General features: G+C 39.3%; 1 protein-coding gene across 2 annotated transcripts in view; it reads right to left on the reverse strand.

Moving 5' to 3' along the window:
* GPD2 (glycerol-3-phosphate dehydrogenase 2) overlaps positions 1 to 21,332 on the reverse strand; it is a 143,869-nt gene that overhangs the window by 93,355 nt on the left and 29,182 nt on the right. For both annotated transcript variants that reach the window (XM_079782932.1, XM_079782931.1), the window contains exon 2: positions 13,004 to 13,113. In XM_079782932.1, the coding sequence (XP_079639058.1) occupies positions 13,004 to 13,105 (102 nt within the window). In that variant the 5' untranslated portion in view covers positions 13,106 to 13,113. The remainder of the gene's footprint in view (positions 1 to 13,003; positions 13,114 to 21,332) is intronic.

The following is a 21,332-nucleotide window of genomic DNA, read 5'->3' on the forward strand; positions in this document are numbered from 1 at the left end:
TGGCACACTGAACACCGACATGGAATTGAAAGCCAAGCTCAGTCTTTGAGAGTGTACGTCCCAGAGAACAGAATGGGAGTCAGAATGAGATCTGTTTCACTATGCCTGTGCACCATTAGCCTTGCAAATTAAAAAAAAAAAAAATAGCCTAGACACTTGCAACTTCGGGTGAGACCAAAAACAAGATCTAATAATTAGTGTCTATTTCTGAAAGAAGCGCATATTTAAAGACCATAGGCAATTAACAACCAGGTTGTCCTGTAATCATGGAGAGTAATAATTGGAGTATAAAGTAGGGTTTCATGCAAATCACTTCATGCTGCAACTATCATTCTCTCCCATATTATGTGATTCAATCACACATTGATAATGGAACCGTTAAATTTAAGGGAAATTGCTTTGTGTTTTGTTGTCACTGAAACAGGCTGACAATATCTGTATATTCCTGGAAAGTAAAATGCAACAAGCACCTCCTAACAGTGAATCTTAAGTTGTTTTAATGGCCTTCACCTCCTGAGTCACTTTGTGATCCTAAACTGGTGGTTTTCCTGTAATTACATGACAGTAAGCAACATTTCTCAGTGTAAACATACTTGGTGATGGATGCATGATTACTCTGTAAGAACAGTTGCAAATGGGTAGACTGTCATCTCCATTGGGGACCAGACAAGAGAAATCAAGACAAGTCCATCCCTCCAGGGTGGCTGAGAATGGAGTCCTAGTTCACCTTGAAAGTGCTATCCAACCTTTAAGTGGAGGGGATTCCTTTGAGAAATCACAGAGAAACTTTTTTTAATAGCAATCGTACTATCCTACATAATAAAAGGCTAATATGCAAATCAACCAAACAGCAGAACAACCAGCTGCTATGACACGCACTGGTCACCAGGGGACAGAAGCCGGGTTCACAGCTGGTGAGTGCAGCGGTGGTGGTGGGAGCCTCTCCTGCCTCCGCGGCAGGGCTAAGGATGTCCAACTGCAGGGAGCGTGCCTAAGCCATCAGTCAGACATCCCCCGAGGGCTCCTGGACTGCAAGAGGGCATAGGCCGGGCTGAGGGCCCCGCCCCACAAGTGCACGAATTTCATGCACCGGGCCTCTAGTATCATTATAAAAGCTTTTATAGCTGAAAAATAGGAAAAACCCTTTGGCTCTGTCTGCCTTCAAATAAGCTCACATCATAATAGACTACATAAGCTGAGGTTTAAGAAATATGTTTCATTGGTTTTCAAATAAATATTTTTAAAACATAGAATATGTGTTTAGAGGTGTCTAAACTTGACATTGTTCTTCAATTCCCATAGGGTGCTGAGGATTAGAAGATCTGGAGAGGAAGCCTGAGATCCGAGAGGCAGAGAGGGAAGAGATGAGAGTTGTCACTGCCTCACTGCTGCTAGACCACACACTCTAACATGCTAGCTCCTTTAGATGTCATGGCTACTGCAGAAGAGAGGCATCCTTTGACCAGAGAGGAAACTGGGTTTTGTGATTCCTTAGGAAAGTCACTGAGTCACTGGAATCACACTTGGATCCCAGGTTTGACTCTAAATCATATGTCCTCACCTCTGCTAGGTTATCTTGGCCTATATGTTTGGGTTACCTGCGCCCCGAGATCCAACAGCCTCTCTGACACCAGCAATGCAGGAAAGTGTTGATGACAGTGTAATCAGAAGGCCCAGGGACTCTGCCCAGCTTGTAGTCAGCCACCCTGGGCAGTAAAGATGACAACCAGGTTCCAAGAAACAGCACTTTTCCTTAAAACCTTCCCCAATGCATATACCTAGAAGTGGATACAGAACTAAAAGAAGGCTTACTCTTTTCCCATCCCTCTCAGGTGAGTAAGATGTTGACCCAGCCCAGCAGGCATGGCTCAGTTGGTTGAGTGTCGACCTATGAACCAGGAGGTCACCATTCAACTCGCAGTCAGGCACATGCCTGGGACATGGGCTCAGTCCCCAGTGTGGGGTGTGCAGGAGACAGCCAATCAATGATTATCTCTCATCATTGATCTCTCTCTCTCTCTCTCTCTCTCTCTCTCTCTCTCTCTCTCTGAAATCAATAAAAATATATATTTTTTAAAGATGCTTACCCAATGAATCAAATGACCAAGCAATCCAGATGACCACTGGCTACATTTTAACCTTATGTTCAAAACCATTTTGGGTCAAATTTGTGATGCACACTTTCCATTTCCTTGTGAATTATTTCATCGAATATACTACACATATTTATAACTTCTCTAGTTTGTACTCACAAGCTTATCATTAGATCTCAAAACTTCATTGTTGAAAAATCACAAATTTCAAAATAAGCAAGTAAAATTAATATTGCCTAACTTATCTTAAAGCATCTACTTTCTTCTTAATTTGCAAAACTAGAGGAAGCTTGCCTAACATAAACACAACTTAACTATTAAGCAGGAAGATGGGGAGGGAAAAGCTGAAGGACTCTCCCCCAAGCATTTATAGAAAGTTTCCCAAGTCCCACAATATCCCCAAAAAGTTTCTTAAAGAGACCTTAAAATGAATAAATAGTTGAAAATGAAATGCAAAGTCAAATCAAAATGAATGTCAGTGTTGCTCAGTTTGCAACAGCCTAGAAGCTCACCAGCTGTCAACGCTAATCATAGCTCAGCCGTTGACTCACTGTGTGACCTACAACAGTACAGTTAACCTCGCTGATTTTGTATGCCAGCAGTAAAATAGCATCACAAACTCCTCGAAAGCCTGGTGTGAGTTAGAACGCAAAGATATTGCCATGGCCCCACTTTGGGAGCTAAGTGTTAAATAAAAACCAAAATTATAAGGAAGATGATAGGATGCTCTTCAAAGAACATTTCCAACTCTGTCTGCATAATTTTAGTGCTTTGATGAAACATGCCTCTGAAGAAACAGTGAACCATATAGAGTAGTTAAGAATAGTTTCAACTGGCCTTATCGAAAATACAGTGCATTCAGAATCTTCATCAAGCTTTAGATATCAGACACAGCCTCAATATATTTAGTTGTGTTTCTAGGAGGAAAAACAGTCCTTCCAGGAATCTATGCACATGGTTCTATAAGCAAGAGAAGTAAATGAATGATAGAATCTTTGGCACAAACTTACAATAAAATTCTCATCAAAAGAAATTACATCAAAAACTAGTCAGGACACAGATGTAATGGCGGGATGGGTGTGTAACCAAACTTCTTCTCTTCTTCGAGAACACTACAGGATCACATTTTCCACCTTCCCTTACGATTAGCTAAAAATGATCCAGTAGGTCAAAAAGCCCGGTTTGGCTCAGTGGATAGAGCATTGACCTGCAGACTGAAGGGTCCCAGGTTTGATTCCAGTCAAGGGCACGTGCGTGGGTTGCAGGCTCGATCCCCTTAGGGGGCATGCAGGAGGCAGCCGATTAATGATTCTCTCTCATCATTGATGTTTCTATCTGTCTCTCCCTCTTCCTTCCTCTCTGAAATCAATAAAAGTATATATTTTTTTAAAAAGCCCTATAATGTGTAATAGCCACTAGAATAAAGGGACAGAGGTTCCTGAATAATTTCCAAGAAACAAGTCCCCAACCTATCCACCCTGGACCTTAATGTGGCAAGAAATAAACCTTCACTGTAATGAGGTTTGGGCATTGTTTATTACACTAAATAGCTTACTCCACTAAATACACCAAACATGAGATATGTGTAGCATTCAAACCCAAGATGCACAGCTTGCCTAGTTTGTATGTAGTCTGTACATGGTTCAGAATCTTCCTGGGACAGATGAGGCCCCGTCGTTTACAGAAAAATAAATCCATGGAGAAGCTCCAAAAGGACAGATAGATCATTAAATGCCAGCCCCTCCGCACCGGTGCAGAGCTGTTTCTCCCTTCGTATTTCACAGAAGTGATGCTGACAGCACTTTAAGCAGGCAAGGAGGACTGAGACCCCTATCGCTCAACTCCAGTCCTTTCTCCTCCTAAACATACATTCCTCACATGGTATCTAACAATGTAGTTTCCACCTAAATATTAAAATCAACAAAAATGAAGACCATTTAAGAACAGCTGCTATTACAGTACTTTGTGAGTTTTGTGTGTTGCTTTGTGGCATTGTTTTGTGCTTTTTTTTTTCCCCCCCAGAGAAAGGCTGTTTATGAAACTATGAAAAATGCCTCTGGAGATGGAAGATTATTTACTCAGAGAGAACAAACAAGTCTGCTAGCCTGAATTGACTCACGAAGTTAAAAGCAATCTGGTAAGCAAATGTGTCACATAATTTCAGCTACATCAGTGCTCAAGAAAAGTTATACTCATTTCAAACCCACAGATATGCTTTAGCTTAGGAACCAGAAAATATTTACAACTGAGGTTAAATTCTTAAAGTTATTTAAATGTGCTGCCCTAGGCAGTCTGGCTCAGTGGATAGAGCGTCAGCTTGCAGACCGAAGGGTCCCAATTTCGATTCCAGTCAAGGGCACAAACCTTGGTTGCAGCCCCGGCCCCTATGGGAGGCAACCAATCGATGTGTTTCTCTCACATCGATGGTTCTCTCGGTCTTTCCTTCTCTCTTCCACTCTCCCTAAAAATCAATTGAAAAATATCCTCGGGTGAGGATTAAAAAAAAGATATTAAATGTGTTAAATATATATATAGTTTTATATATATAGTTATGCATATAGTTATATTCAATCAAGATACTACTGAAAAGTAATGCTGAAGTAAATTTTTATGATTTTAAATTTCTTAATTGACATGTTCCAGGGGCTATGTTTAAGATTTTAAGTATATTTTTAAAGGCTTTATTTTTTTTTTAGAGCAGTTGTAGGTTTACAATAAAATTGAGAGGAAAATCAAAGGATTTCCCATATAACTCTTGCCCCCACATATGCATAGCAGAATGGCACATTTTTTACCAAGGATGAACCTACATAACACATCATAATCACCCAAAGTCCATAGTTTCCTTAAGGGCTCACTCTTGGTGGTATACATTCTGTGGGTTTGGACAAATATGCAATGACACGTATTCATCATTATGATATCATACAGAGCAGTTTCCTGCCCTAACACTCCTCTGTGCTCTGCCTGGTCATCTGTCCCCACACACCCCTGGCAACCACTGGTTTTTGTTGGTTTTTTTTCAGTCTCCAGAGTTTTGCCTTTTCCAGACATCATATAGTTATAACCATATAGTATATAGCTTCTTCACAGTGACTTTTTTCAGTTAGTAATATGTATTTCAAGTTCCTCCATGTCTTTTCATGGCTTGATAACATTTATTTCTATATTCCACTGTCTGGATGTACCATACCACAGTTTATTTTTCCATTCACCTAGTGAAGGACATCTTGGTTGCTTCCTAGTTTTGGCAATTATAAATAAAGCTGCTGTAAACATCCATGTGCAGGTTTTTGTGTGGACATAAATTTTCAACTCCTTTGAGTAAATATCAATGAGTGTGATATTGCTGAATCATATGGTAAGAATGTATTTTTAGTTTTGTAAGAAACCACCAAACATTTTACATCCTCACCAGCAGTAAACGAGATTTCCTATTGCTCCACATCTTCACCAGCATTTGGTGTTACGCTCAGGATTTTGGTTTCTCTTCTATTATTACTCATCTGGACTTCAAGTTTCTCTGACGTCTACCAGTTTCTCTGTCCAGCAGTTAATATAAGCAATATAATATCAACCAAAAGTTCAGCTATTTAAAGAAATCTGGTGTCATAGCTTTTTTTATTATGCCTAACAAGGCTAGGTCTGTTCCAAATTTTCATATCCTCTATCACGGAAAGGGAAATAAGTACAATAAATACGGAAGACCTGCTATGTGTCAGGTACTGTGATCATTGGCCTCTATATACTGACTGACTTACTGCTTGGCAGGGGAAGGAGCCTGGGAGTAAATGACATTATCCTCACTTTGTGAGGAAACTAGAGTTCTAAAAACTTTCATAGCCCGTGCACAACAACAAGTTCACCAAAACCCGGCCGCACTTGTATAAAAGACACATTCAGGAAGCTAAACATCTTTTCATCTGAGTATCCATTAAAATAAACTGCAAAGTATGTCTTCCTTTGATTAGATATGATCGTTCTATTCTTTGTTGTTTGTTAACCTTTTGAAATTTGAGGCATTGGCACTACCAATCAAAAGGCCCTGGTTTATTAGACTCCCTTACAAATAATGTATTGAGGGGGAAAGACTAAAATTAGAACAATTTTAATATAAATAAGAGTTAAATTTGTCCTTTTCTATATGACTTATTTCACTGAGCATGAAACTCTCAAGGTCCATTCATAGGAATTTAACTCTTATTTATATCTAAAATCCCGTAGATTTTAATAATGCATGTATCACTTTGCCTCTCATTAGCATAAATATTTTTCCTCATAGCTTCTGATGATATTAACAACAAAGGCTTACCTATAATTAAACCCACCTAACACATTGCCAGTATGACTTTTTCCATGTTCCCTTGAGTAATACACAAAGCAAAAGGAACTACAGTATTTAGGAAGCCACTAAAAGTATGTGAATTGCTGTCTCTTACAAAGTGAGACTGTTTTGCAAAGCAGAAAGATCCTGTCATTAACAACTATTACTACATCATTGATTTTAGGAAAGAATAAGTTAAATTGCATTGTACTTGAAGCTAAAATGGTATACGAAAATTCTGATTTACCAAAAAAATGCAAGTTTTTTTTCAATTTTTCATTGATTTTTAAAGAAAAAGGAAGAGCCGAAACCGGTTTGGCTCAGTGGATAGAGCGTCGGCCTGCAGACTAAAGGGTCCCAGCTTCGATTCCGGTCAAGGGCACGTACTTTGGTTGCGGGCACATCCCCAGTGGAGGATGTGCAGGAGGCAGCTGATCGGTGTTTCTCTCTCATCGATGTTTCTGGCTCTCTATCCCTCTCCCTTTTTCTCTGTAAAAAAATCAATAAAATATTTTTTTTAAAAAAAAAGAGAAAGGGAGAGAGAAAAAGAGAGAGAGAGAGAGAGAGAAATATTGATGAAACAAATAAATCTGCCATAACTCATATCAGCTTACATAGTTAAAAAAAGAAAGAAAGAAAGAAACAGTGGAAACTTTATGAAATTTATTACTTACAACTTTTGGAAAGAGTTTAAGTCAATAACTGGGATTGTCTACCTTGTTACTGGCTCATCTTCAGATCAGAAAGCAAGGAGAAGAAAAAACAAGAGGATGTTTGTATAACTGTTTCCTACCCATTCTCCAACCACCTCAGATGACAGACATACCGATTGCTACTAACCTCAAAGTCTTAAAAAGGTGTCCTTGAATGCAAGACTCCCCAGTGACAAGAACAACTTTCTTGCCAACTACAAGCACACTTCATAGTCACATCACCTAGGAATCTAATCATATCTAATGGTTTTTGAAAGCTTACTAAGTTCCAGATACTCTCCCAGGCTTTATTGCTCTTCCACAATCCTATGAGGGAAGTACAGCAGTCCCCCAATAACACCATTTTGTTATGAAGTTGATGAGATGCCATAAGAAATTAACTCTTTTTAAAAAAAAAAATAAATTTATTGGTGTGACATTGATTAATAACATGTTTCAAGTGTACAATTCTATAATACATTATTGTATATTGCATTGTGTGCTCACCTCCCAAAGTCTAGCTCCTTTCATCACTATATAGTTGACCCCCTTTCCCTCTTCCACCTCCCCCAACCCCTCTTTCCCTCTGGTAACCTTCATGCTGTTGTCTATATCTATGAGTTTGTTTGCTTTGTTCATTTGTTGCTTTCTGTTTTATACCCCATATATGATTCTTGTCCTTTTCTATATGACTTATTTCACTTAGCATGAAACTCTCAAGGTCCATTCATAGGAATTTAAATCTTATTTATATCAATTAGCCTATGGTAGCATTGGTTTTCTTATACATCATTTCACTTAAAGTCACAGAACCTAGCAAAGACTTACTGTACCATTCCTCTCCTCATTTTACGGGGGTGTGGGGATGAGGCTGAGAGAATTTAATAATTTTTCCCATAGTCACTTAATTTTTAAGAAGCAGTGTTAGATACAGGCAGCCTGCAAAGACTGCATCAAAGATCATGCTCTTGTCCTCTCTGTTATGTTGCTCAGGAATAAAACATCAATCACTGGAATCTCTCAATTCCTTGATCTTAATACCACTCCTTACACTGATAAGAGACTTTGATTTCCATACTCTTAAGCCCACTCCCTGCCTATGTCTGGTGCAAAAAAGAAAAGACTTTCACATCCGGGCTTTGAGAAAGCTCTGAGTGGTTCTCAGGTTCCACCTCAGCATTGGTTCACAAAGCCCACCACACCTCAAGAGTGGGTAATGGAAGGAACAAGCCCAGTATGTGTTACATGAGAGGGCCCACCCTCAGACCTAAATAGGTCTTGGTTACATCAGCTATATACCACTGGGGTTGAAAAGAAACCCACACTATCACACCAATGTTTCCAGTTAGGACCTAGAAGGTATGAAATAAATGTTCAGTTTTTTTAAAAAAGCTTTTCAAAAAGTGCCTTGGTCTATTATGAAAAGTCAAAAGCCTAAGGGGCCCCTCATTAAATCTTTGCATTCCCACCAATCTTTGCCTCCATTCTCTTCCCGGCTACATCCATTCTTCCCACCCCCCTGAGAACCCTCAGGCAGCCATGACTTTTACACTCTCCACTCTGCCCCTCAGCCACTAAGGTTGTTCAGTGGCTTTAAAATACCCAAGGCCCTCTCTCCTAATATAAACCCTCCTATTCATCAGCTCCATTCTCCTATCAGCTTGGAATTAAAAGGAAAAAAAAAAAAAAAAGGTCTCCTATGAAGTAACCCTTTTCTTTCACTAGATATTAAAGAACCACAGCAGAACATTCTGTACTGAGAGGAAGATTGGATGTCTTCTAAGTCCCTTCCCATTAACAGTTTATTATTAAACAGACGTATACTAAATAGGAAGTGACAAATGCCTTGCTCCTGAAAATCTGCACACCACTGCAGAAGTTGGTTGCTTGCTACATCCCTGGTGGGACTTAAGACAGAGCTGGGATGTGTGTACCCTACTACTCAGCTTCCTGTCCCTTGACATATGGCTGGTCTGGGGAGAGGAAAAATCAAGAAGTTTTTTGTGGAAACTTAGTCACCTACTTATGGGTGAGGAAATAAAAGAAGTGGGGAAATGAACAGAAAGCCTCTTCAAGACCACTCAACCACTGCATGCGTAACGGAGGGGGACAAGGAATGGGGGTGTAGTGTGGCCACAAACCTCCTCCCCTGCAGGTGGACACAGTCAAAAGTCAGCCACCATTCATCTCCTTTCCTCTATCAGCCTCCTCACCGGAATTGAAGATTTAATTTGCCTAGTTCCAAAAGAAAATATAATAATGATAATAATAGCTCTCTCCTTACATCATGATCTCGATCCCTTCTAAATATGACTTCATTTATCTCAAAAGAAAAAAATATATATTTCTAGGCTTCACCTGAGTTAACAGTGGACATTACTCACCATTGAAAAACATAATAGAAATGTAATCAATGTGCTTGTAAGAAGAAAAGCCATACTACAAAGTAAAGTGAGACCAAAAAATCATTGCTATCACCTGTAAACCCCCAACCTGCCCCCAGAATTGCCAGCATCTGCACAAATGTCTCTATTTCCTCACCTATTCAAGTAACTGGGTACAAGGGAAGTGAACCACCTCTTACTCAATTTCATTGTGTTTTCTGTTCAATTAAGCAAAGAAAAGTAGTATATGTGATAGTTTCACTTCTAAAAATTCTTTCCCTTGCAAATATAACCCGACTTGGCACCTGAACACTTACAGAAGTATGCCATCACCAAATGTGCTTTAACAATTGATCAGCTTTTAGAATCAACCCATTTGTACTTGGAATACAACCCCCATCTACATTTTAGGAGGAAGCTTTGTACTGGGAATATCAAATGAGCACAAGCTAGGGGGCAGGGGAGACAGAACTGCGGGTATAGAAATGCCAGCAAAATGTGCCTCAACTTAAAGTCAAGAGACAGCTTTCTCAGGAATCAGCATTTTGGGCTTTCAACACCAACTTATTCTTAAAGGAGGAGAGTTTGTCAGTTGGAATCATCTTAGAAAACTGAAATATATATATATATATATATATATATATATATATATATATATATGCCAATACTATAAAGTATTGCTCTGTTTTTTAAAAAAGGAGCATGCCTAGTCACATTTAAGGCCAAACTTCTACAAACTTCAGCCAAATAATGGATATCAAGGGGCAGGTTTTTATTGACTGTTAAAGTCAAGAAAATGTTCCTGCCCAGGATGGCTCTGATTGGCAGATATTTTCTGAGAAAGGACAGCTAAGGCCTGTGGTCATTTTATGTCAATGGCTCTAGTGAGTTGGTCTCCTTTTCCCCCTTGCTCCCTCCCCATCATTCTCTCTCCCTTTTTTTGAAATCCCTATGGCTACATCTCAACCTGCTACCCAAAATATGCTCTTGGCAGTGGCTTAAAGGGACAGCAATCACCACAAAAGAATGCACACACTTGGATGCATATCATATGCAACTCATTGACTGAATATGCCTATGGTGATTTTTCTCAAAAACACTTGTCAGCTTAAAATTATAAATGACTCGAACTGCTGATATCTGTTTCATTTTGGCTATTAGGGTGGTCAGGATGTCTAATGTAGGAAGGAGAAAATGATAAAAAGGCCCAGAAATCAACAGACCCTTGTTTGCCTTTTATTTTAATGATTAAATTTCACCTCTAACTGGAGACAGTACCAACTGTTTGTTCTATCCCTTGAAATTAAAAAGAAATCAAACATTAAAAAAATAAAACAACAGCATATTACCCCCGGTACAAACTTAAGTTATAAGCTCTGAGGTAGAACATGCTTACTGTGGTTAAGTCATAAACCATGTACAAATTTAGCAACAACTCATCATATTAAATGTCGTTACCTTTGACACTGGCATTTTCCAGTATCATTAAAGATAGCACTGGTTAAGGATGGCAGAAGTAATCAAATCCATTAAAGTCCAAGTTTCAAACAAAACTGCACTTCTGAAATAGCCTCAACAGCCTGCTCTGTACCCACAGTACTGTCTCTCCTGGCTCCCGGCTCCTAGCTTGTGCTCATTTGATATTCCCCGCACAAAGCTTCCCTCCTAAAATGCAGACAGGGATTGTATTCTAAATACAAATAGGTTGATTCTCAGAGTTGATCAATGGTTAAAGCACATTTGGTGACTGAATAGTTCTGTAAGTGTTCAGGTGCCAAGTCGGTTACATTAGCTTATATTTACAAGGGAAAGAATAGAAGGAAAACTATCACATATAAATTTTTTTTCTTTTCACGTTTACTTTTAAGGAACCAAGACAACATTTTAAAAGAAGGTAGTGTGCATCAAAAATTATCAATGGGTAAAGTTAAGTTTCAGTAACAAGTTAGGCAATTAATAATACCTGTAACATGTACTCCTGGGGAAACCTTAAGGTAATGTGCTCAAAGTTAAGAATGAAAAAGACAAATTAATCTGTTCAACATTGTCCATCTTTAGGAGGAAGCACTAAAAATAAACCTTAAAAATAACTAGCTCTGGCTCAGTGGTTGAGTGTTGACCTGGGAAGCAGGAGATCATGATTCCATCCCAGGCCATGTGGCCAGGATGTAGGCTCGTTCCCCAGTAGGGGGCGTGCGGGAGGCAGCCGATCAATGATTCTCTATCATTGATGTTTCCATCTCTCTCTCCCTCTCCCTTTCTCTCAGAAATCAATAAAACTAAAAAATAAAAATTTTTTTAAACTATAAGCCAGCAAATTGATTTTTCTTAATATGTGTTTTTAAAGTATTATTTCCCATTCAGGATATAGGACTCCAAGCCTGTGGCTGGCTCCTCCTCATTATAGCCAAAAGCAACCAAAACAACCAATGTAAGACAACCATGGCTTAAAGGTTATCACAAAAGTGTAAAAAAAAGGAGTAGTTCATAGATAACCCAGCCAGAAATAGCTTCCCACATTCCTGCATCTCCATCTTTGCTTAGAGAATGCACCACCCAAAAACAAAAGAAAGAGAACGAGAGAATACACCACCCAGCTGTTATCGCAAAACGTCCTTAGGTCCTGGGGGACTTACACTGACTACTGAGGTGGCTACTAGCATTTCAAGCCTGAAAAAAAAGCAAAACCATTCACCAAAATTATTTCCTGGCATTAGTTTAAACTATAGGAAGGCATAGTTGTGGTGCCTTTTTTCTCCAAAGGGGAAAAATAAAATAAAAATAAACTGAACACTTTAAATTATTTGGAAACTTCATACCAATCACATTTTCATGTCTTTCCCTTATAAAAATTTTACCAAATATAAAGTAGTTCTACATGAACTAAACCATTAAGAAACAAAACCAAGATTCACATTTGGGCCTTTTATGTAGGCTCTTTCTTTTCCATTTCCTTTCTCAGCTGCCTGCCTTCTAATAAGACAACCTTTTGGCAGGAACATAGAAGGTATCCAGACATTTGGAAGAATGAAACAAGGAGAAGTCTAAATGAACAAACGCTGGCACTTGGAAATGAAGCAGTCTTTTAAAACCAAAGAGCAAACAGAGGCTAAGTTATATAATGCTTTCTGATAAAGAAATTTACTTTTTTTAAATCAGATACACGCATTTCTCAAGGATCATTAAGGCAATATTCTAAATTAGTGTCTTTCAGATCAAACTGAGAAAGTAATCCTGTATAATAAAAGGCTAATATGCAAATTGTCCCCTCCACTGGGAGTTTGACCAGGGGGCGGGGCCAGGCGGCCAACCACCCTCGGCCCCTCCTTCTAGCTGGCCTGGCCCAATAAGCCCTGCTTCGGGGCGAGCCAGCCTGACCCCATTCATGCACGAATTCGTGCACTGGGCCTCTAGTTTCTAAATAAAACTATTAGCATACACATGCCTCACACACAATTCTTTCACAGATTTAAGTTTTATAGTATAATCAATACATGTGCCGTTACTTACTTGCTTCCTTCTGTAATGGGCAAACTGAGAGAGGCCTAGAATAGTTGCAAGAGCACCTCCTCCAGCAAGAACAGTCCCTTTTACTGCCTTCTTAAATGCCATTTCTTAGCCTACAAAAAAAAAAAAAGGAAAGGGAAACAAAAAAAGTTAATTAGGATTTTCATTGCATGAACAGTCCAAATAATAAAGAGACTGTGTATTTATGAAACTATGTTAACCTAGAAAAGAAAATATAAAGTAAGTAAGTTACTAACATGCCATTTTGAGTATTTCCATTCAAAAACATAAACACGGGAATTGACTATACAAAAGCTCCCTTCCAACAGGACTTAAAGAAAGAAAAGCAAATTAAAGGACAACCGAAGCTATTTAAACAGTATAAAGTCAAGAGAGCTGTAAAAAGAAATGTCATTGTGTATCTGACAAAACTGCACTGTCCTCGCAGATTTGTTCAACCACTAATCCCCTCCGCAAGGAGAACTAGGAGAAGTCTTCTGTCACTCAACATGACAATGAACTCCATGCCCATGCCGCTTCAGGTTCTTTGTCAAGTGTTTAATTCACATTGTGGTATAACTCCCTGAGTTTTTCCCTTCCTAATGAAGTTCTCAGTAGAGCCCAAAGCCCACACACTTACATTTCTATCCCTAAAAGAGTCTACGCTTTACAGACAAAAAGTCTCAGGAAACCATGCCTCTATCCCTTCACAAGGTGGCGGTTTTAACACTGCTGTAGCTCCTTTCATTAAAGAAACTTAAAAAAGTTATCTCTAGCCAAAGTTGCCTGACACCCCTATTTCAAGGGAAACCCTCCAGACCAAGTACTCTTTTGTGCTCACTGTATATATTTCTAAAGTCTTGCTTTGTGTTAGCTTTTGACTGTCTTTCTTCTCACCTTTTGTAAAAATATTTCTGCTATTAGACTCATGGCATTTTTTAAAGCTTTTTTAAAGACTTAAATATTCTTTATTTTCAGAAACCAAAAAAATAAAATAAAATAAAATGCATTAAAAAATTCCACCAAAAAAAAAAACACCTCTTGCCAGTTTTTATTCTTCTAAACAAAAAAAAAAGATAACACTGTGTGATCACCTAAGAAGAATTCGAACCTAGAGTCCATAATACCTGCCTGAGATTTACGCACAAAAGGAGCCGGCACACCCACATCTTTCAGGGAAGTCACTACCCTATTTTCCTGAATGGGCGGAGGTCTGACCTGTCTGGACAACACACCTTATACTCTACAGATATTTCTTGCCTCAAGAAAGTATTTGATATGAAGTCAGTTTTAACCGAGGATAATAAAGAACACTTATCATCTCAATGTAAATGATGACAGCTAAAATGTTTGGGTCCTAAAGCAAAGAACCGCAGTGCAGTTGGTAACTAGGATTCCACAGAAAACTTATTTTGGAATACTATAAGTTATCTACTAAAATAAAAGTTGGCATTTCTTAAAACTTTATTTTTACTCTGATCTCATTCCTTCTGACAAATTCCTACAGTCTAAGACTCATCTTTATTATTAAGATTCTCACCAAAAAACTATTTCACAGGCATACACACGTTCTCTGCTGCTGGAGGCATCTTCTTGACTGTCCCTTCTCTCCATCAACCAGCCCCTCTCTCCCAAGTTGTGCACAACAGTTGGGATATGCTGGCTAGGCGCCTCCGTTCATCATTCAGTCAACCATAAACAAAACCTCATGTCCCAGGTTTCTCTGATAGTAGAAACCACAATTTAGCCCATTTGGAAGGCATCCATTTGTTACAGCTCACCAGCACCATTTCTACTACTGCTGTAAATGCTCACATGAGTGCCGATCGCACAACAGAAACCCTAGCAGCCCAGACAAGATAGCATACGATATCCAGGCTAACTGGGTCCCCCTGACAAGCAGGGACAGACAATAGAGACCTAGTTTTATTTACCTAAACAATGTATGTATCTGCCCTCCCCATACCAACAGCAGCCTGGTGGTTCCTTGGGATGTGTTTTATAGCTGATTGACTTTAGCTCAGTATCACTGCTTCTGTCTTGTTGATAATGGCATTTATGACCTCAGAAAGGATACCACACATCAACACAGCCAACTGAGGGATGTCATATAATACAGTTAATGAAAATATTTCAGCAAAGGTGATCCCTCAGCCAGTTAATTTTGGAGACAATTTTTCCAGTTGTCTAGGTTCCTGTATTCCTTGTTCACCTTATTATGCAGCTTAAATTTCATTTTTCTGAAACCAAACCTTGCTAAGGGGCATATTTTCATGGGATTTTTCAATAAGCCACTAATACTAACAAAAAACTGCATTAATACTTACTTTGCAAAGTTAGTAATAACATTGACTATAATCAATAGTTTCTTTTTTCAATAGTTTCATAAGATAATCTATACTTAGGGAACCATTATTTCTATTGTGATCAAATTCATCCATAAGATCATCTAGCTAGTTGTAATGAATAAATCACTCTTACAAGTAATTCAAAAACAAAAGCGCACGCATACATACATACATACACACACACACACACACAGCACAGAATCAGTCAGTTTGACCTGGCTCTCCTAAGATGACAATGATGATGATGATGATGACGAGACAATGATGATGATTAATATTTACCACTTATTATCTGCTAATATAGTAAGTACTATGCTTTTAATTCTTTATATATATCAGCTCACATCAACCTTACAACATCCTAATTTCATAAAAGAGGCAATAAGGGACTTGCCCAAGGCCACTCCCTAGTAAGTGACAAAACCACAACTTAGTCTACTAGTATGTTCTTAAGCAGTGGGTGGTTCCGCCCTGCTTTTGTTCTCAAAGAGACGCCCCATATTTTTCTGTTACTCCCAAAGGAAAAGTCCTATTCTCAAAACTCATTCAAAGTGTACAGTCCCTTGACTAAGGCAGTGAAGAGCCCTCTGATAAAATATCTACTGGTAACCTTCTGCCAGATAATGTAAGAACTTTATTTCAATGCTGAAAGAAATGTAAAACCAGATAAATATAAACCACATGCTCTGGGCTTCTTATACCCATTTACATCCCATTATAAGGAGAAAAGTTTGCACTTATTATAAAAAGAAAAGATGTTTCCTTCTAAGTAAAAGTTGCAACCAGTAACTTAGCAAAGGGGAATAAGAATATCAATAAATTTTTACATTTTGCAACTAAAACTGTGAGAAAATCAAAGGTAGGAAAATCATACAAAAAAATTAGCTTAGGCCCTACCCGGGTGTTCAATGGTTAGAATGCCCATTGACCCGAGGACTAAAGGGTCTCAGATTCGATTCTGGTCAAGGGCACGTACCTCGGTTGCAGGTTCGATTACCGCCCTGGTCCAGAAGCATGCAGGAGGGAAGCAATCGATATGTCTCTCACATCGATGTTTCTCTCTATCTCTACCCCTCCCTTCCACTCTCTAAAAAATCAATGGAAAAAATATATATCCTTGGGTGAGGATGAACAACAACAAAAAATTAGCTTAGTCAGCATAGCTTGATGTCCATATATAATAGCCCATGAATTAAATCACAAATACATTGACTCAAGAGTAACTCCTGCATTTGCACAGGCCAGTGCCAGCCCTCTAACTCTTGCAAGAGGAACACCAGCCCAACTAAACAAAACCCTAAATGAAAGGGTACTCATTTAAATATATATGTGGGTGTATCAACTACCCTGAAGAGGATCACAATCAATTTGGAGGATTAAATATCAAAGTCTGTCTTGTAATTCTGTCTTATAACTAACTGTGCTATATTGGTATATTGAGTGCTGTTAATACTCTGATAGACAAAAGACCCTCAATAGCCAAATCAATCTTGAGAAAGAACAAAGCTGGAGATAACACAATTCCTGATTTCAAACTATATTACATAGCTATTATAATCAAAACAGTATGGCATTGGCATAAAAATACACAGAGATCAATGAAACAAAATAAAGAGCTCAAAAAATAAATGCACAAATATACTGTTAATTAATTTTTGACACAGGAGTCAAGAATATTCCATTGGGAAAAAGATACTCTCTTCGATAAATTGTGGTAGGAAAACTGGACAACCACATGCAAAAGATTGAAACTGGATCACTATCTTGCATCACACACAAAAATCAACTCAATATGGATTAAAGACTTAAACATAGCCCTAACCAGTTTGACTCAGTACATAGAACATCAGCCTGCAGATCCAAGGGTCCCGGGTTCGATTCCAGTCAAGGGCACGTAAATAGGTTGCAGGCTCCTCCCCAGCCCGGACCCTGGTGGGGGCTCATGTAGGAGGCAACTAATCGATGTGTTTCTCTCACATCAATATTTCTCTCTGTCTTTCCCTCTCTCTTCCACTCTCTCTAAAATCAATGGAAAATATGCTCGAGTGAGGATTAACAAAAAAAATTTTTAAAGGTAAATAAAAATGTGAGAGCTCCCTTTAAACAACAACAACAACAAAAAAGACTTAAACGTAAGACTTGAAACCATAAAACTCCTAGAAGGAAATGAAGAGTGAGCTTATAATCAACACAGAGGGACCGATGGCAGGCAATGAAATAGTCCCCGTGTGAGAGAATGAGAGCCTGGCTTAGGACTATTTCAAAAGTTCAGATTGATGCTTTGCAGAAATCTAATGACAGCACCAAATTAGAAACCAGGGCAGGACCTGACAACCGACTACAAAGGAAGCAGGAAGAGACTTAACACCACAAGGGGTTTTACCCTGGTAACTGGGGACTGCTCTCAACTTACAATATTAAGCTTTAGAAAGAGAAGTAGGTTTAAGGGAGAAGAGCTTAGTTTGGAATTAAAGAAATTTGAGATCTACAACACTAACTTAGAGAAAACAGTAAAAAAAAAAAAAAATGGACAGGTGGGTCTCAAACTCACAAGAGTAGTCAGAGGTAAAGCTATGGTTTGAGGAATCTTCTGCCAGAACTACAGCTATAACTACACAATTCACGTACTTGGGCAAACAAAAACTGGGTTTGCCACTCCTCAAAGTCTGTTAACCCATGCTTCTATATAAACCTGCAATTTACCTGGCTCAACTTAATTCTTAGCTGTCCTTGAGGAGTCCCATTAAAAATACAGTGACTCCACCCTGCTGAGCTGGCTCAGTGGTTCAGCATCGACCTATGAACCAGAAGGTCATGGTTCAATTCCCAGTCAGGGCACATGCTGGGGGTGTGGGCTCCATCCCCAGTGTGGGGTGTGCAGGAGGCAGCTGGTCAATGATTTTCATCATTGATGTTTCTATCTCTCTCTCCCCCTCCCTTCCTCTCTGAAATCAAAAATCTATTTTTTTTAAATACAAGGACGCCAACAAGACTAACTACTCAGATCCTATTTCAAATAGTCCTTGAATGCTCACCCTTTCTGCCTCCTATTCAGACAGAAGGCTACTCTCCCAGCTAAATCATATATTTGAATGATTTAACCACACATTTTAAACTTAAAAACAAGAAATAACCACCCACTGAAAAACGGCTGAGGGTCCCCTCAGCAACCACCCACCAGCAAATTTATTCCAGAACAAGAGCACAATTCCTGGCCCCTGAATTCTTGAAATAGCGTTCACAAACTCCTCTTCCTATCTTACAGCCCTAGCGTCTCTCTTAATTTAACATAAATAAAAATCCATCCATATGGATTTATCACTCTTCCTTGGATATCCACCCAGGGCCTTCACCTTCACAAAAATTCTCCTCTCCTTGGGCCTCTGGTGTAGAAACAGCAATTTCCTTTCCAATCTTCAGCTCTCCATTAACTTAAGAGAAACTGGGACTTGTCGGGGTTTTGAGTCTTTTGCCAGCATAGATGTAAGCATATTTCTTCTCATCTTTTACAAGAGTAGTCAGTGTGTGTTTGGGGAGAAGAGAGGGGGGAAGAAGGTATAGCTCAAAGACCATTTTCAGAAGAGTCATTTCAATCATAAGCCTTGCAGTCCTTGGGATCTGTGTTCTCTAGCAAGATATAAAGGATTCCATGCCATTCTGATCACATTCTCTGAGGAACCCAGATGAGTGAGGAATTTAAAACATAAAATGAGCCACTGTTGTGGCTCTGTGGTTGAGTGTTGACCTGTGAACCAGGAGATCACGGTTCCAATCCTGGTTGGGGCACATGCTTGGGTTGTGGGCTCAATCCCCAGTGGGGGGCATGCAGGAGGCAGCCAATCAATGATCCTCTCACATCATTGATGTTTCTCTCTCTCTCTCACTCTCCCTTCCACTCTGAAATCAATAAACAATATTTTTTAAAATAATTAAAATAGCCGAAACCGGTTTGACTCAATGGATAGAGCGTCGGTCTGCGGACTGAAAGGTCCCAGGTTCGATTCCGGTCAAGGGCATGTACATTGGCTGCGGGCACATCCCTGGTAGGGGGTGTGCAGGAGGCAGCTGGTCGATGATTCTCTCTTATCGATGTTTCTAGCTCTCTATCCCTCTGCCTTCCTCTCTGTAAAAAATCAATAAAATATAAAAAAAAATAATAATAATAATTAAAATAAAACATAAAATGAAAACACCAGGATGTAATAATCTACAAGTATGAAGCCCTTTACATAGCATGTGCAGGTAGGTTCAAAGTAGCAAGAAGCTCTTTATACTTCCATTGTGCAGGCACTTACCTTATGGCTGTGCAGGGAAAACGCCCCCTCATCTACGTTGAGTCATAACACTCTATCTAACCCACAGAAGGTACAACTGCAAGGGCCAGGCCTCAAGGTCCACCTGTATACAAAATCAGTGACTTATCGGAGACGGTCATAGGAATCTTACAAAATAAGGGTGCGGGACCTCAACAGAGGAAGTCCTATGCAACCACGGAACTTGCAGCACGTCCCCAGCAAAATAGAACAAAGGGGAGTGAGCTCTAAAGTACCTTCCCACCCAGCAGCCTCATTTTAACTAGAAAAGCCAAGGTTTCTGGGTGTTTTGAACTAAACATGTTTCAACAAAGCAAACCCTTTATCATTCCAATTGGTGTGATAGCAAATGTTTTGTACACTTCTCTACAAGAAAGAACATCCTGGTTCAGGCACACCAAGAACATGCTGATAAAGTGCTTAACACAGTATCAAAGCACAACATGTACTACCTTCTCTTTCCCCAGGGCTGACATTACACTGTCAAAACCAAAAAGGAATCCTCCCCGGTGAAGCAGAGAGGCACATACATCTCACATGGCAGCATGTGGTCCTGCAGAAATGCACATGCTTTTTGAAAGCTGTCAGACATAAATGAACAAAATGAACAAAACCTCTTCTCTGAAAAAAGAGAGAAGTCCTAGTCCATAAACTGAAAACTTAATTGTCCTTTTTTGGATTGTTTAAAACATTGTAAGAAAGAATTTAGGCCAAATCTGGATAGGAAATTGACCCAAGGGTTATCCTCAAAAGATTATCCCAATAGAAATAAGTGAATATACTAAGTCACGAGGAAACAGTAGCCACTTTTATCTTTTATTCACCTTCTTCTTGCCTTTCCCTTATTATAAATAAATAAATTATGTAATTAATGAATTAATTTTTAAAGCCATAAACACAACAATAACAATGACAACCTCTCTGAAGCTATTGAGAAAACTATTTTCCTGATAAAACGAGATAAATGAAAGAAGCAAGTAAAAGTCAGCAGAAAAGTTAGAAATACAATGGATCCTCGGATTCCGGATGGCCAAAATTTTGGATTGTGGCAGATTAGGAAGCTACAGCTACATAATCACACATTCCTGGCTCAGCATCCACACCCTAGCTTTGTCCTTGCCTTTCACACCCTATCAGAAAGGCAGGCTGCTTTAGGAAAGGCATGTTCTATTTCCAATCCATTTCCCCAGGAAATTCCAAGCCAGAAGGGCCCAACCCAAAGACTGGGGTCGGGTGGGGGAGGGGGGGGGGGGTGAAATATAATCAAAGAAAGAGGATTCCAAAAAGACAAACAAGTAACAAAAATCAGGAAACAAAGAGAAAATGAAAGACGACAAACATTACCTGTGTATTGGTTCACAGAGCTTCTAGCAAGAAAGTACTTTGGAAAAGCTTCCTCCTAATCTCCCTGAGCACTGTTAGGTCAGTTATATTATTTCAGGGTCACACACACAGCTCCAGAGGACTGAGAAGAGGTTAGCCCAGGACCATTCCTCAGGCTCAAAGCTGGGCAGGAGCCTAGAAACATGACAGAAGGAGGAGTTGGCACAGAAAAGGGTTGAGCTGGTTCCAGAGGTTCAAATCAGTTTAATAAAAGCCACCAAAAAAAAGAGAGCGAGAACAAGGTCAACAACCATTGAAAATAAGTCAGTTAATACAGGATGTTGAAAA

This window comes from Cnephaeus nilssonii, assembly GCF_951640355.1.
Source record: "Cnephaeus nilssonii genome assembly, chromosome: 10".
NCBI lineage: Eukaryota > Metazoa > Chordata > Mammalia > Chiroptera > Vespertilionidae > Cnephaeus > Cnephaeus nilssonii.